We start from the raw sequence: 17,829 nt of genomic DNA, 5'->3' as shown, positions 1-17,829 counted from the left end.
AAATTCAAGGATCTAAACCTCACTATTACATAATTTGTTCAATCTTTATAGTCTTTAGATACTACGAGTAGTAGACTAGTACTTGTGCAATGCTTAGCTTGTATATAGTATTCTCCCGTGCAACTCGAGTTTATTTTTGCCTAGCGGATTACTCCTTATTAAGATCATCAACGTACGCTGCAATTATGATATTATAAAATACGAGTTAGTCTAATTAATATAATGTATATCACCCTTCACCAACGTACCCCAATAGAGCAGGGTCGTCCCAATCATTACGGAGGCCCTGTGCAATTAAGATATGATTAGGTCTTCCTTTTTATTCATTGTTCAAAATGAAAATATTAAACATAGATAAATACTAGTGTAGGATATTTTCGAGAGAATATGATATATAAATGTAATTTCATCCCACGTCTTATATACCGCATCTCCACCCTTAATACTTTAACTAAATATGCTTTATTACACAAAATTACAATATTTGAATGTACAAATTTCTTTCCTAAATAAAATTTTAGTATTAGTTGAATGTACACAATTAGGTGTTTTTTTTTTGCCAATTTATATTTATCAAATACTAGATTGAAAAACATAAAGGAAAAAGTGAAGGCCAAAAAAAAAAAAAAAAAAAAAAAAAAAAAAGAGGTCCTTTCCTAATAATTGAACTTGAAACCTCTAGCAACAATGATAAGTCCATAACCAATGAGCTAACCAACCTTATGAATAATTCTAGCAGACTAAAAAGAATATAATCATTTATAACCAATGTTCAATGTTCAGGCTGCACATGATAAGGGTCGGCCCTGACGAAGTATGTGTTTAATTAAATGTTAATATGATGTAAAAATTGAGATTATTTAGATCTAATAAGTTAAGTTCAAATGAAGAAAACATACTCAAAATTATATTTAAATGACACCAACATAAATTGGACCCACCATTTAATTCCCTCCCCCCTCCTTCCCTCGGTCAATTGGTGGATCCTGCTTATTCTATATCTCTCTTCCATTTTCATTTAGAAATTCGCACACATGCTCAATTGTTTTTGTAAAATAAAAAATTGTCATAATAGTAATCCTATTTCAGCGACATTTATAAATGTACTCCATAATGGTATTGCATTATTGATGCATTTAAGTTTCTTGTTTCTAAGGCCTCATGTCAAGATTTTAAATTAATAAGAAACACCTCTTTATTTATTTTTTGTATTTGAATAATGGAGCAATTTATTGGAAAATACTTTCCATATCTAACCAACCTCATAATTTATGAGATTTGTCAGATATGAAAAGATATATTTTAACATTTGATAACTCCAATTAAATACGAAATGTAATTAATTTCTGAGCCCACCAAACAGAAAAATCGTTTTATTGATTTCAAGAGAATTCAAATTATTGAGCTTCAGCTTGAGCTAGTCCCTACCCACCCATATACGAAGTATTATAGTACAGCAGTTCAAATCATAGAAGATATCAAATGTAACGATTAAAAAGTGACGGAAGAAGTAGCATACGTAAGTGCAAGGATCCAACCTTGCTAAATAAGAACTCGTATTAATGGTTGAAGTCATACATTAAGGGTTCAAGCCTTAGCGAATGACTATTACTAAAAAGTATGTACACTATTGGTAACTAGATCAGAATCTACAAAGCTGCGCCGAGTGAGGAAGGCGAAAATACATTAATAAAACCTTAGTTGAAACTAAGAGCTAAAATTGAATGGTTAGTGCTCTCTTGGTTAAGCAGCTTTCTGGGATTAACCCTGATAGTGATACTCGTACTGGGAAGACTGCACCTCATGATGATGGTAATAATTGTAAGAAAGAAAATCATGATCGTAACTGTAATATTGAGGCGGTTGTGGAGGAGAGGAAGCAGAGATTTCTTCTACTTGAGTCGGGGGGCTTGAGACGTGTGCTTGGTGCTTGTCAACCCGAACTTCATCAACTTTGACCTCATCAAACTCAACTTCCTCAAAGGAGTGGAAGATTGGATGCAAATAGGCATCGGCGAGGTAGGGCTTTAGGGCTTGTTCAGCTCCTTCGGTGTGCTCTTGCTCGTCCTTTTCTGTCGCTTCCTGCACACATAAAAAAAATTAATCATTCATGTCGGCATTTCAATCATCAATCAAGGAACCCACAAAATCAAGTACAGTAAATAATACACTCTTATAAAGTGGAGTAAATGATAACGGATGCTTAATAATCAAACTAAAACAGGGCAATCAACAGATAAACCCACAAGAGAGTTTTATAGACACCAAGTTATCCCAGTAAATCATTATAAAATGAAGTATTAATTAATCATTTTCAGCGATTGGATTTTCTCCAACTCTTAGCAGAAAACTTAAGTAAAACATTTATTGGAAATTTGAGCATAAACAGGAAGTTTTCGTCAATATGGTCTATATCCTCTGTACACACCATTTTCGAATTTCCTTAGAAAGATGCATGATTGGCCATGCTACTCTAACACCAAATAGTAAATCAGTCCGAAAAAGCTATATAAATTGTCGTTTTTAACTCAACCAAATAATCTTACCTCAAGAGGATATTTGTTAAATGAAGGCTCAAAACGACTCTTGCAATATCTGTGGAATGCAAAGGTCATTATTGGTAGAATGATCAGAAAGGGAGTTGAATTTGCAGCCTTTTTTGTGCTGAGAAGCCCCATCAAAAGCAACTGTGATATCAAAAGGCTAGCAATAATGCGGCTGTGAACATGTGGCCAAAATGCACCAGCACTTTCATATCGTTGATTATACACATTGATTATCTGGACAATGACATAACATTCGATATTATATGGGCAACTAGTCATAACAATTTAATAGACTAGACATGATAAATGATATGTTAAACCCACAACTAATGGACAAAGTAACCATCTGTTAGAATTATATCATAAAAAGAGGAACGTGTAATTACCTGATGACGGTATACAAGGAAAGCAAAGAGAAAGAACACGATTATAAATGGCAGTAGTATAGGAGTAACCACAGCGTAGACAACACCAAGAAGGAAGTAAAGCTGCAGGGTCGGAAGAGTCTCTGGAATATCGATACTACCAGGATCCATGGCCCTATCTTTATCTCGCTCAGTTTTAACTATAAACATGTTTTTCAAATGGAAAATGACAAGTGGCTTCAATCGGAGAATCTCACTGGCAATCCCAGCCCAACCATCCACCATTATATATGTAATGAAAAAAGTAGCCTTCATTGGTATTGATACGCCAATATTTCTTGGAATCCTGAAGAATGAAACACATATGGTGTGAACCTAAGTGTAAATATTAAGCATCAAAGTACGATATGTATATACATCTTTTTCGTCATGCTGCTAAATGTTGCTAGGCATAGATGAAAGTGAGCAGTTAACTCTACAATGACTAATAGAAAATGAATGAACCAAGGGGATTCAGAGAAGAAAAGTATTACTGGCTAGGTGGTTGGTGGATGAAAGCATCAAGTTGCCCGAAAGCTGTTCCAGTTACTATGCTTCCCAAAAATACATTCACCAACATGAAATAGTAGTACTTTGCTGCAGCTCTACGCTCTAGTTTAGAGTAAGCCACATGTCCTTCTATCTTTGACATAAGCATCAAAAGAGCTGGAAGAATGAACAAGAAGATCTTAAGTGCTAGACCAGGAACAAAACCCTGTAGAAAAGACTTGATGATTTTCCTGCATTTGATGAAAATGACTAAGGTTACTAAGGTTATAAACAAGTACTGTAAACAATTAATAAAGTAAGCTCTCAAAGGGGTAGGGAACTAGGGACAGATAGCATCGAGGTCATGGAACAAGAATATGAATAATCTTGTCAAGAAATAGAAATGCATAGATACAGAACGAGGTAAGTATATGCCAAGACTTGTAGCTATAAAAACATCGAGAACCTCAATATCATGTACTTACATTTCTATGACAGGCCTCAGGAAAGGAACCACTCTTTCCAGAGCTTCAAGATTTGCAAGAGATTGCACAAAAGCAATGGGTATCATGTAGAAAAAGACCAAGGCAAAAACAACTATCCCAATCACAAGTTTACGAATTGTGAGAGAAACAAATGGTATGGCTAGGTTACGCCAATAAACATCACGAGGCTCAGGGGCCCAGCTAGTCAACCACAATGTAGGATTTTTACTTTGTTCTGTCTGCGCGCATACAGCTGCACCCCACCGTGAATTGAAAGAAACAAAAGCAACTGGCAAGACAGACTTTTGATGTTCGAGAATTCTCTGACGCTCCATTGTCATCTACAAAATTATTAGAACAAAATATGAATATATTTCAAGCATTTCATAGCCATTTAGATCAATATTAACCATTACAAGGGTCCTATACATATGTCAACAACTGGCACATATATATATTCCAACTTCAAACTTGTCAGGACAAATTTTATTCCTGAGAAAGTACATGTAATAGATAACACATTGTGAATTGAGAAGGTAAATTTAAAAAAAAAAAACTATCACCATTCCCATACATGCATTAGAAGAGTTGGGGGAAATCAAAATGAATGTTGCAATGACTCACTTTTTTCTCTAACTGCTTCAATTTCTCTTTGTAATAGTCAATGGAATCAACTTTCTCTCCCCAAAGACCAAGAAATCCTGTCTGAATGTATAGGCAAAATCAACTTTATTAGGTTCAAGGCATAAACATTTGTAATGCCAGCAGCATATACATATCAATACAAAGCTCAACCATGAACTCTAAATTAATATGGCATAATCGCTTTTTACCTTGGTTGTTGGCCTTTTTTCTGGCTTTCTTTCAAACTTAAGCTGGTTGTAGTCCAGCCAATTTTTGAGTTTATCCCGTTGCCTCACAAGTTTGGCAAATTTGTTTGCATTGTATACAGCCTAACAACAATGGAAACCACTAAATAAAAGTGCACTGATAGCAAACAGAACCCTATTTTTTCACATATTAGCAAAAAAGGTGAATTTAAATATGTGATACATCAATACGTCAGATAGCAAAGAAAAGGTGTGTTGCTCATTGAGCAGCATCAAAGGAGCAAGGCTATAAGTTTAACCTGGTGGCAGAGGTATGTATTTCGATGATTTTTCTTGAAAAAACTATCAACAGAATCTGAGATTGAACTTCCTGAAGCACGAGGCACATTTCTGACTAATACCTGAACAAACACAATAAATCAATTCAATTAGATTGTAACCATAAGACTACTGAATTGAATTATGTTTCAGTGTTTCACTACAAGCTTGTTCATGAGCAACGGTAAAAAGAACTAAGGGCATCATACTAGAACTGCTTGGTATACAGGGTTTAGTTCAAAAATAAAGATAAAAAAACATGATGTAACCCACACAAAGTATATACAACTCTGACAAACAAAATAGCAGTACTCATCAAAGAATAAAGGTCCAGACCAAATAGAAGTATAATAAAACCAAAAAAAAAAAAATCCAAAAAGAGAATTAGCAATAAGTGATATGACTTGCTGCATGCAGGGAGATGAAGTGTCTGCAAAGTTTACAGACTGCTTCAATTTCGTAGCAACTACCTACATAAACTCAATTAATAAAAAATAATAAGCCATTTAGGTTGGTATTTACACAATGAACCTATAACAAGCAACTTTTCTATCTTTTTCACATGTTAACAATCTAAACTAATGACATATTGCTGAAGGCCTCAAGATTTCATAAGATTGGCATAATGCGAGATATTGACATCAATTCAATAATACAGAGAATTTTAGCGGCATAATGCAAGATATTGGCATGATTTCATAAATTTTCTCTCTTTCGGAGGAGTGAAATGGTGGGCTAACCAGAACACATAAATAATGAATACTGAAGAAATATCACCAGTATACAATTATACTTAAAACTCCAAACTATTGCAGCTTTAGTCAGGAGGGGTCTAAAAAAGACACTTAGTGGAAGCAGCACATAGTAATGGGTTACAAAAGATGTGTTTGTCACTAAAATGCTAGCAAAGGATGAGGCAAATAATACCGTATATTGCTCTGCACGCCTTTGCTGGGAAGCCAAAAATTGTAATCTCATGGATGCAACTGTATCATATTCCTTGTAAAGCATGAAGCAAGTCCAAAATGTAAACAGATATTGCATTGCAATATGCACAAAGAACCTGGAATTTACGAAATTACAGCTCTTGTCATTTCAGGAGATCAACTCACTTTACTCATTAAACAATTGCATCAACAGAAGCATATTATCATCTTTTAGTTATAATCATGATTTTCAGGTCATTAGACATTAGTCCACTAAATTGATTTTGGCCAAGGCTAAGATTCGTACCAGGCAACAAATTGACAGTAATGAACACTCACCTATAAGATCTAGGAGGCACATTTGATATTGAAAGCTTGTCAATATCACTCGTGACCAATTCTTTCCGCAGAAAAAACAATGTTCCTCCCGATACATTGACTGGTACAAGTACCACAAGTGCTAAAATCATCATAGGCAGGAAAATTTTCAAGCTGCGGAGGAAAGAACGGGAACAATATTAGCATGATAACCACGATCTTGGTTAATCGTTATAACACAGAATAGTTGGCAGCACCGTGAAAAAAGTCTAATCAAAGGATTTAAGAACTGAGCTGATCATTATAATATAAATTAATTTACTTGGTTTGACACAAAATTAGTACTAAGTATATCATATTGTATTCGGAGACATAACCATTTACTCCCTAGACATTTGAGAAGGTCTAAAACTAACATTACGTTCCCACCAAAACCAGAAAATTACACATTATACTCGAAACACCAAATTTCATACTTTCAAAGTACTCAAACAGTATAAAACGCCAGTCAATCCAACATTCATCCATTGTCACTTTTCCAATGCTAAACAAGCAACAAATTGAAGCTATACATATCCAAAAATCCAAGCTAACACTTAAGCCGAAACACCAGGAAAAAATGACTGAATTCACGTCACTTTTTTCTTTTGGGTGGAAATTTAAGTAACACAATAATTAATCAATCTCTATTACAGCAAAAATGTAAACCCCTTTCTCAGTAGTCAATTACAACCCCACATAAATAAAATACGAAGTAAACATAAATAAATACTCCGTACTAAAAAAAAATAAAAAAGCACTCACCAAAAATTAAAAAAAAAATACGAAATTAATCAAGCAGAAAATTAGTACTAATTGCAAAAACAAAATTCAATCTTACTACTGGAATTACATTAACAACCCAGAAACAAGCATCAAATTCGGTTAAACTAAACACCCATCAATCACTATAGTCAAGTTCTAGAGCAAAATTAAATCAAACCCACTAATAATAATCCAAAATAACAACTAAAAAGAGTAGAATTGTGCAAAAAATAGAAAAAAAGAGTTACCCAAGAGTATAAATCCGGAGAAAAACAGCAGAATCAAGGCCAGCATGTTCAATAAGCGCAGTTTCAGACAATCTGAGAGCCTCAGGCATCCAATTGAGAAAAGTAAAATAAGTTTTGAAATTAAGATTAACAAATTTACCCACAAAATTAGTAGAAGCAGGGTCTTTTCTTTGGCCTTTAAAATACCATTTAGGGAAGTAAACCCTGTCATTTATGGGTTGAATTCTGAGAAGTGCAAATGCAAGCAAGAAAGCAAAAGCAGTGATTATGTTTATGAATGCTGAAACTGAAATGTCTGAAAGTGTAGCCATTGTTGTTTGTTTCAAGCTTCAGAAGAAGAAGAAATTGAAAAAGAGGGTGAGAAAAGTGAGAGATTTGGAGAAAGGAAAGTGAAAAAGAAGGTTTTTTTTAATTTTTGGGTGTGTTTTTTTTTTGGAAGTCGCAGGAATTTGGAAAGATGGAGACAAGCTGTTGAGGGAGTATAACAGATGCAGAAGGGAAAGAATATGGGATTTTTGGTGTTTTTTTTAGGGTGTCAATTTTTTAATATGATGAGGAGTCATTATTACTCCTTCCATTGACAAAAATATTATTGAAACCCGTGAAGGATTGATAGACCTCGTGTGAGAGGGATGTATTGCAACTTACGAGTAGGTCCTATTTTTTTGAGCTTCTACCAAAGCAAAGTAGTTTTAAAGAATGCAGTGGTTTTATTCAAGAGTTATGTGTACTCGATTGTACTTGTATTATTATATGGAATTGACAAAGGGGTGTCCAATATTTGAGCTAAATTATAGTCTTGAAGTAAATGTGACTTTTATTCGATAATGGAGTGATCTTTTATTCTAGGCCTCTAGGGTGACCAAGAGTTCAAGGTGTATTTTAAGACTAATATGTTCATGTTAGGTTGCACAAACACTTCATGTGGTGGATCATGAGTCTAACTTTAATCCTAACTAAATTAGAGTGAATTGGCCAATGTATTTCAACAAAGCCTTCCACTTCTCATTGTTTTGTTTATTTATGGTGGTTATTTCTCACAAACCCAACTTAACATGTGCTGCATGTCATATGAAGTATCTTGATGATCACCTCTACGTATATTGTGTACATCACAAAAGATAATCTAAATGGCCACAATTCTTGTATTTAGGGAGGTTGAGAATTAAATTCTGTATCAACTTGACTAAATTTTGTATCTTATTCAATTCTTCATCACTATCAAGCTAGGTATAAAATGAGAAATAACTTGAGACTCCATAATTCGGACCAATTAATTGAACACGGATCAATTTTGCTAGCGTTACTAAATAAGTGTATAGGTGAAATTTTCTTCCCAATTCAATATTCAAAACAAAAAATATAACATAACATATTCATTTAAGGGGTATTTTTAAAACTAATTAAATATAAAGGGGTCTTATTAATCCTTTGCAAGACGTAATTGGAGGATCCCAATACCATCATAGAAGGAAGACAAAAGAAGCGACAAGATTATGGGCAGAAGAAGCAAGAAGGAATATATTATCCAATTATTTTAATTACATTCCTATCCTTTTTGTACTACTAGATGTTTAGTGCACTCTTTCTTACCTATTTTGCGGTCCTTGGTGTCTTTCCTGTTGATCACATGCTGTGATATTCTAGTCCATAGAGCACTTCAAGTTCAGTATAGGCGTATTGCCACATAAATAAACAAATCGAATAGCTCGAGCCGAAAAAGTTGTCATATTTTTTAAACATATACATTAACTAATCGCGTTATAAAAGCTCCGTAAATAAAATGCGTCTATGATACTAGTACTCGATCAACCATTATACTGCATATGCATTTGATCCCATTAATAATCATCATTACCGTAATTTGTGGTAGTTATAAACTTATAATCCATATAAAATAATTAATCATGATCGGAGTGTTATTGTAAGTCTTTATCAATATTATAATAATTTATTATCGGTCTTTTACTTCGGCTCTTCCTTGTTCTAGGACATAAATGGAGGATCCCAATTGTTCAAAACAACTCTCTACTACCATAAAAGATTACAAAGAAGGATAAGATAGGAAGAGAAAAGAAAAACGCGTAATTAATGGGAAGTACTAAAAAGAAGGGATTCTTTTGGATTCCAATTTCAGTCCTTTATGTTTTTATATTTTAATTTGTTTCACAATTTGTTTGTTGTTCAATTCTTTCTTGTCATAATTGACATGCACTTGCAAAAAATTTGGTTAATTGCTCCTCACATGCAATACAGCAATTAGAGACCCTGTTTTACTCATTGTTAATATCATAATGAACCTATGATTTAATAACACATACCAAGTACGGCATAATTATTTGTTTCATTTTTAATTTTTTGATCTTAACTAGGGATTAGTGGGAAATGATGGATTAGTTTGAGATTGTAAGGAGAGTAGCCATTTTTTAATCATTAATTCATTTCCCATTTTTTCTAATTAGCCTAATATGTTTGTTCTTTTTCACTAAAATTGGGTTCCACGCTTAATTTGCGTTTATAGGGCAAGTAAATTAAAATGGAAATCAACAAAGATGTCAAAACCATTACTCGTACTCCGTAAGAGAGAATTGCCGTGTTATTATAACGTAATCAACTTTAAAGAAATCTAGCATCAATTTTTTTTTTTTTTTTTTTTTTTAAGTTATACACTTATACCTTAATGTTAGATAATAATCATAGGTGTATGGGAAAAAACACTTTTATGACATTGATACATCAAAATTTTCTTCACAAGCATAATTGTCATTCAATATCTCATAAAATATTTTTATGAGTATATTTGATAAAAATCTTAAGAGTTGTATTCAAGACTTGGGATCAATCATATACTTAATGTTAGATAATGATCATAGGTGTATGGGAGAAAACACTTTTATGACATTGATACATCAAAATTTTCTTCTCAAGCATAATTGTCATTCAATATCTCATAAAATATTTTAACGAGTATATTTGATAAAAATCTTAAAAGTTGTATTCAAGACTTGGGATCAATCTCAATATCTTTGGCCTTATACTTTCAAAAAACTCAATATTTTACTCGTAATTTTCTAATCAAAAACTGAAATTGCAATAGTGGCAATGAATTAATGATGTGGTCCACCAACTTTGTCAAGAACATTTTCATTTTCATCTTTTTAAAAAAGAAGTCCAAAAGTGCTCCTCATCATCGCCAAAATGGCGTATGTTTGCTAATCTTTTCGGGTGGTTCCTTTTCAATTAGTACCACTGTAACTGATTAAAGTAAATACTCCACATTTTATCAACAACATTTGAAAAAGACAATCATCTTTTTTGAATAAACATTTGCTAACCTTTACACACTTACAACTTCAAATTCCCAACCCATATAAGACATAAGCATACTACAAAATCATTTTGTTGCTTATTGAATATATGATGCATGACTTACAAGACAAGACCAGTTAACAGCAGAAGCAAATACTAGTTAACTTCAACAAAATCTGGTCAGAAGCCACAAGACTGCATTTGGAAAACTATCAAGTACCAACAACACATTGAACACTAAGAACTACAACCAACCCGATAACAGTTCGATTAATAATACTTTGAATTCCTGCAAATGCAAAACAATTCCAGATTCAAACATAATAGCATACACGATCAAACCTCATGATCTTCCTCCTTATCGGACTCTATTGTTCATTCCAAAAGGTGAAATGAGACTCTCAACATAACCTGTTGCACTTACAAGTATTATTTTTCCCTTAGGAATGTAAGCATCTCCCTGAGATAGTTCTTGGGTATTCTTATTAAAGCCAATTATCTTAAACCGTTGGCTATGACGTCGCAACAAGAACTTTCCGGTGGGAGTGACAGTATTAATAAACTCGTCTTCAACAGGAAAAGAAAACGATTTCTCCCAAGAACTCCAATCGTCATGTTTTCTCATCGTCCAAACATCACGCTTTTGACAAGAAGAACAACAAAGCAATGACAAACACCCATTCATTACAAAAAAGTTTGCAGCATCATACTGATTCAACCAATCCATGAATGGAACTTCTTTCAATTTCTCATTAACTAAATCAAACCCAATAATGCGCTTGGGTCTCCCCAAAGAGTGAGGTTTTGTAGGAGACCAATACAAAACATCATCAAAGACCGTTGTCGAGTCATACAATCTATCATACAACCAATTACAATTCCCTTCAAGATCATTAATAATTTTCCACTTCCCAATCCTCAAAGAATACAAATAAAAACGATACCCTTGAATGCCATTAAGCCTAAATGAAGCGAAAATACTCCTGTAGTCGCCTATAGACGATATGTAGCCAAACCAATAACTAAGCGACATGACTTGTTCACCATCAAGATTATTAATCTCGCAACACTCTTTTGTAGCAGGATTACACACACAGAAGAAAGAACGAAACTTAATGTATTCATCGAACATAACAATATGCAAGCAAACAAGGCCATTAGAGCTACCCACAATATGTACTCCCTGCACATTTCGATCAAAATATAGAGAATAACCTAAATCTAAAGGGGTTTTAAGATTGTTGAGCTCATCATAAGGCAGTAACAATAATTGATGATTAATTTTATTTTTAATCAATAATAGGAATTGACCGGAGGAAGACGATGAAGATATATTGAGATGGGATTTAGCAAATTGACGATTAGAAATTGTAGAAAGCCATAATTTGGAAACTAATTTGAAGCGAATTAGGGTTTTTACCGGAAGTCTTGGGAGAATTTGATCAATTATGAGATGTTCTGGAACATTCACGGGGTTGGATGAATCTGCTGCAATTTCTACATCCTCTGATTTCGACATAGCTTACTTGCCTGAGTTCAAATTTGGGGAAATTTTGATGGGATTTTTTTTGAGGAAATTGGTACTCGTAAAATTTGCAGTTAAAGTTAAGGTTCTTATTTTATCAAATGTCTCCGAAGAGACAAGGTTCTTATTACTTGAGTCCGTACAATTTTTTATTTTATTTTATTTTTTTTAAATAAGGAAAAAGACCTTGATCGTACAACCCTCACGGTTTTTTTGGTCCGGTATTTGTGGGTCAGACACTGTGAGAGTGAGGGGGAAGGATAATTGGTACAATTTGAAATTGGGGTTCAAGCGGAACCAATCTACTCTCTCCGTAATAAATACGATCATAAAGGAAAAGTGAAGTAATAAAATATGAAGGGAGTATTATTTTACAGTTTTGCCTAAAATTCTACACACACCCTCAATGAGACACTTAAAAAACGGAGGAAGCAATACTTAATTCGTGAGGGGGCGTTTTGGTATAGTAATTTTTAATGTAGGAAACGGATTCAATTACTGTAAGTGTTTCCATGTCTAGTTGTTTGGTATGGGTTAAAAGTAACAAATACCGTTTCCATAAAGTAACAAAAACCCCCAATTTGTTACCCTTTACAAACTAGTGGAAACAAAATACGTTTCCTTACTCAATCACAATCTATTCAAATTATTTCCATTCCGCTAGGATACCAAACATATAGTAAATGTAACATTTATCATTACTCTTTCCTTTACTTATTTGAATGCTTTCCGTTTTATTTACTAGGTTTATACACTACTAATGTGTTGTCAAAGTGGAATATTCAAGCAATCCCAAATAATCACAATATATGTAAAGCGAACCAAGCAATAATAATCAATTAAATGATTGATATTTATGTATTGGTACAATGTTGAATGTCAATTCTTATAAAAATTGAATCATAACCAATTCAATTCTTTTGCAAAGTGAGATATTGTTTAGGAAAGGCACTAAGGGCCTGTTCTCATTGACTGAACTGAGCTGAACTGAACTGAACTGAAATGAATATTTTATAAGAGAAGGAAATTAGAAGCTGAATTGAACTGAACTGGACTGAATTGAATTTCAACGTAAGAGAACATGCCCTAATTCCCTTTGCAGTTGCACCTCCACAACAAGCATTAGCTAATGGTTTCTTTAATTGCACTACTCGATCTCCTTTTGATTGATTTCATTCTACACGTTTTTGCTAATGTTTATTATTGTATTACAAGCAATAACACTAAAATGATGTATTCTACTTCCTTTTTTAAAAAAAAAAAAAAAAAAAAAAGATGTACTACTAGCTCCTATATATACACATGCTTGGCCTATTCAGGGCTTGTTCTGATTGACTGAACTGAGCTGAAGGGAATTAAATATTTTATGAGAGAAGAAAATTAAGAACTGAATTGAACTGAAAATAATCTGAATAGAACAGACCCTCAGTGTTATTGCAATTTTTATGTCTTCCCTTCCATTTTTCATCAATTTTTTTTTAAAAAAATATTATAGTACGAATGTCACTCAAAACTTATACAATTACCATTTGAGTGAAGGAATGCATTAAAAAAATTTGAGTAAAGGAATGCACTACAAATTTGATTATTGCAAGTTTTTTTTCCAGATGAAACAACATTAACTAGTCTGAATTTATGTAGATGGTTGCGTGAAAAATATGGAAGCTACAAGATATTCATGGGGTGCATCATAATATTGATGATGTTTTTGCCATCATTAAGCATGGCACAAGCATCTGATCACGATCAATGTCTCGAGCAATCACTTGGCAAAATGGGTAGTTATGTATCCTACCTTTCAAACTTTAATACAAGTCTGAACTACTATGGGAAATTCCTAATAAGACTACGGAATCAGGTTGGAGCAACCATGTCATGCTGCATAAATTCAACTAGAAATTCCCTGAATTAAGTAATACAGAATAGGTAACTTAATGTTACAACATTATATGTCTGGGCATATCAAGACAATAAGAAATATGATGGAAAACTTAGAGAAATTTCCTTAAAGATGCCCCTCCAGAAGACCATACACGACTCTTTCCCAGTAGCAAGACAAAGATTTACCAAGTTTGAAGAAGGCTATGGGTAGTGGCGAATCTTAGCCTAAAAGGTATGGGGCTAAATTTCGAACTTTAACCTCTAATTAATATATAATATATATATATATATAACTATTAACAAATACTATGTCGGAGTGAGGTCAAGTTTAAAACAATATAATGGGGTCAATCAACTTGATTTTGTAAAAGCTTGTTACATGCAATTAAAAGATGAATAATTAAATTAATTAACATGAGAAAACGATATACGAGTTCGATTTACAAATTTAATTTACACAAACTTATATGGGCCTATAAATGAAAGCAACATTTTACGATATATGTACAATATATGTCCCGTATATGTAAAAAAACATACATTTTGTATATATTTTTAAAAACATGTAGTATTATTTTGAATGAACTTTGGATTTGTAGTTGATACATCTGAGTTATGAGATAAATTTGTAATATTATGCTTCGAGCATAAATATTGAACGCCTCAGTAAAAATACATTTACGTATTTATTTTGTTTAATTAAATAATAAAAGTATTTATGCTTGACATTTATTGAACGACATAATTTTTTGTCTAAGGCAATATTATTTATCATGCACGTCTCGTAAAGGTAGACCCTTTATGAGTTCCAATAAAGATCCTCCTCCGGCTATGGGAATTTTGAGCAACCTGCAAAAGTAATTAGACTGCATCTAGTATTAGGGATACCAAAATAAATGAAAAAATAAACTTATTTACATTATTGCTACTAGATAAATAATTTTTTTTATCATAAAAATCAATTTATATTTTCTCGTGTTTCTTTTCATAGCCATATAAGGGGCATGGCTTGATTGCTTTGATGTAAAGAGCAAAAATGTATAACAAACAAGAACCATTTAAGGGGTGTTTAGTTCATCAAGTTGGAATATATTGGTATGGAATCTTATACTGAGAGGTATGGATTTTAAAACCCATACTAGTCCAAAATTATTTGGTTTTATTGTTGGTATGGATAGAATGGATTGTGAATCTTAGGGGGAGGGGTGAGTATGAGATTCCATAAGTATGGGGGAGTGTTAGAACCCGGCCCCTTAGGTATGAGATTTCATTACTAAAAACCTCAACCAAACAAAAAATAAGATAGAATGAATTTTAACACCATTCTAACCCATTTCAAATAATTCAACCAAACGATACATTTGATAGATTGGTAAACTTCCAAAACAATAGTATACATAAACCACGAACACAAATTTTAAAATTTGCAATCAGAAAAATAGATAAAAAAAAAAAATTAAGGCGAAAAGTAAGCAAATTTCTTCAACGCTACATAACTTGAGAGTTGAGGCATAATTTTACATCTTTTAAGACCAAAACACTACATTAACAAGGCTAATATCCTTCCATAAGCTGCAGAAAACAAAGAGAGTGACCATGCACAAAACACATACAATAAAGGTTGTAAGGGTTAAGAGTTGAGAAATCTTTCGACAGTCAAAAATATCATCCCGTACTCCTCAATTCTCTCCTGACTTTAGTGCACCGTCTTCAAAACCCAAGAAGGGGAGAATCAATCCCATATAAAGAGAGGGGAGGGAAGCCAAAGAAGATAATACAATTTGAAAAACAAAAAGCTCAAGACAGCAAACAAATGTCTCGTCTTCTCTTGGACTTTTTCGACTGCATTATGCAAGGTAATCTTTTAAGTTTTAACTACGCTTTATATCAGATCAACTACTAAGAATGTATTGCAGCAGCTCAAAAACTGTAGAATAGGTAATAGTGAATGACTACTACAAAGCGGATCATAAAATACAAAACATTTCAGACTTAGCATATTTTCTCACTCTCTGGTTTATCCATTCTAGTAAATCTTCTTGTCAGCTTTAAATTCAAATAATAATGCAAGAAGACATCAAGACTCAAGAGATAAATTATTAGAGGACTTAGCTTGTTAAAAAATTGCACAACAAAAACATTTGATAAGATCAGGAATGAATAAGTAGTAAGAGAATATAGGCCCAAAGTGCTTATGAGAAATGATTTTATTTTTCTGATTTCCAATTTACTAACAGGAATAGAATATTATTCAGGCTTTCTAATTGTTTAACAAGGAGATTGTTTTGCAACAGATATGAGTATATAGCATTACACAGCTCAAGATTGCTCAGCAGGGAAGATGATAAACTCTTTGAACACAATGTATTGTTGCCAGAAAACTATACACTCGAGACTTGAGAGATAGCCGTATATGTAAATGACATGCACAAACGAGCAAAAAAAAGAAGAAACCTATTGCCTCGGTGTCCCCAATGTGAAGTTCACAATGTATTATAGGAGGAAGCACATAGATGTGATTCTGAGGTCTAATCAATCAGGTTACGAGAAAAGAAAGATCTAGGGTAAAAGGACATACGAGTTCAGAACTTCCCCACCCATTTGTTACCGAGAAACCAAACAATTGTTTACAATTGCTATGAAACATAACTTCATTGGAATATAATTTCCTGGGAAGCGCATCATCTTACAGCAAGGAACAAAAGAGTAGAGACCACTGAGATTGATCCTTCCAGCCATTCCCCCTATCTATGTTTTTAGTACTTCCCTGTACTTGGTGTATAACACTTGGGCCAACTGATTTGTGTCCATCTGCAGATATATCAAGTCTGAATGAGAAGCTAAACCTTAAGTACACTAAGAACTACAAACATCCCAATCACAGTTTGATTAATATATGAATAATATGATGCATGACTTACTGACTTAGAAGACCAGTCCAATTAACAACAGATGCAAATATTTAATTGGATAAGCCTTAACTAGTTAACTCCTACAAAATCTGTTCAAGAGCAGACTGCAGCATTTGGGAAACTATCAAGTACCAACGACTCGTTGAACACTAAGAACTACAAAGAACCCAATAACAGTTTGATTGATATATTTTGAATTCCTGCAAAATGCAGAACACAACCTCCAACTTCAAACTAAGATATCATGAACTGAAATCAAGCAATCGAGAAATTTCAAGCTAATAATGATGGTCCGGTCAAGCGTCAATATTACACTCATGACCCAAATAGATACAGAGTATCTGCTTTTGCAAGCATGTAAGGTCTAACAGGCTGCATAATCAAACACCCACTCATCGACTGACCAACTACACAGTAATAGGAGTGAATTTATACATGAACTACATCCGAGACAATAGAGTAGCAACATTACTAGGGGGGAGGGGATTAATAACCAACATTAACATGAGCTAGCCATACTGGTAAGATTGAAAACAATTCCAGATTCAACATAATAGCATACACGATCAAACCTCATGATCTTCCTCCTCGTCAGACTCCATTGTTCTAAAAGGCGAAATAAGACTCTCAACATAATCCATTGCACTCGTTATTCTTTCCTTTGTAATGTAAGCATCTCCTTGGGATAGTTCTCGAGTATCCTTAGTAGAGCCAATTATCGTAAATTGCTGGCTATCAACTTTCAAGTGTCCCAACAAGAGCTTTCCGGTGGAAGTGACAGTGAAAATAATCTTGCCTTCAACATGAAAAGAAAACGATTTCTCCCAAGAACTC

General features: G+C 33.5%; 2 protein-coding genes across 2 annotated transcripts; both read right to left on the bottom strand.

The window, feature by feature from the left end:
• Positions 1 to 1,520: 1,520 nt before the first annotated feature.
• LOC145569436 (hyperosmolality-gated Ca2+ permeable channel 1.8-like) lies at positions 1,521 to 7,850 on the bottom strand. Its single transcript, XM_081628776.1, has 11 exons — positions 7,369 to 7,850; positions 6,338 to 6,490; positions 6,000 to 6,135; positions 5,054 to 5,155; positions 4,758 to 4,877; positions 4,549 to 4,629; positions 3,925 to 4,265; positions 3,445 to 3,690; positions 2,933 to 3,257; positions 2,547 to 2,780; positions 1,521 to 2,082 (listed from the first exon to the last, which is right to left on the bottom strand). Exons 1-11 carry the CDS (start codon positions 7,677 to 7,679, stop codon positions 1,762 to 1,764), a joined length of 2,370 nt encoding a protein of 789 aa, XP_081484902.1. The 5' UTR covers positions 7,680 to 7,850; the 3' UTR covers positions 1,521 to 1,761.
• A 3,039-nt stretch (positions 7,851 to 10,889) lies between these two features.
• On the bottom strand, positions 10,890 to 12,196 carry LOC145566997 (F-box/kelch-repeat protein At3g23880-like). Its single transcript, XM_081626239.1, has 2 exons — positions 11,089 to 12,196; positions 10,890 to 10,966 (listed from the first exon to the last, which is right to left on the bottom strand). The coding sequence occupies exons 1-2, from the start codon at positions 12,194 to 12,196 to the stop codon at positions 10,890 to 10,892; spliced, it is 1,185 nt and encodes a 394-aa protein (XP_081482365.1).
• Between the last annotated feature and the right edge of the window lie 5,633 nt (positions 12,197 to 17,829).

The sequence above is a fragment of the Chenopodium album genome, chromosome 11 (genome assembly GCF_948465745.1).
Source record: "Chenopodium album chromosome 11, dcCheAlbu1.1, whole genome shotgun sequence".
In the NCBI taxonomy this organism is placed as follows: Eukaryota; Viridiplantae; Streptophyta; class Magnoliopsida; order Caryophyllales; family Amaranthaceae; genus Chenopodium; species Chenopodium album.
The sequence above is the reverse complement of the archived record's forward strand: the minus strand, read 5'-3'. Positions and strand labels throughout refer to the sequence as shown.

What these genes read in the sequence shown, in the direction of transcription:
- LOC145569436 (XM_081628776.1), bottom strand. Translation starts at nt 7,679, where the DNA reads ATGGCTACACTTTCAGACATTTCAGTTTCAGCATTCATAAACATAATC. An exon ending in AAAAAAGGCCAACAACCAAG is followed by an intron (nt 4,630 to 4,757) that starts GTAAAAAGCGAT and finishes CTATACATTCAG; the next exon opens with ACAGGATTTCTTGGTCTTTG. An exon ending in ATCCACCAACCACCTAGCCA is followed by an intron (nt 3,258 to 3,444) that starts GTAATACTTTTC and finishes TTCATTCTTCAG; the next exon opens with GATTCCAAGAAATATTGGCG.
- LOC145566997 (XM_081626239.1), bottom strand. Translation starts at nt 12,196, where the DNA reads ATGTCGAAATCAGAGGATGTAGAAATTGCAGCAGATTCATCCAACCCC. An exon ending in AATACTTGTAAGTGCAACAG is followed by an intron (nt 10,967 to 11,088) that starts GTTATGTTGAGA and finishes TTGCATTTGCAG; the next exon opens with GAATTCAAAGTATTATTAAT.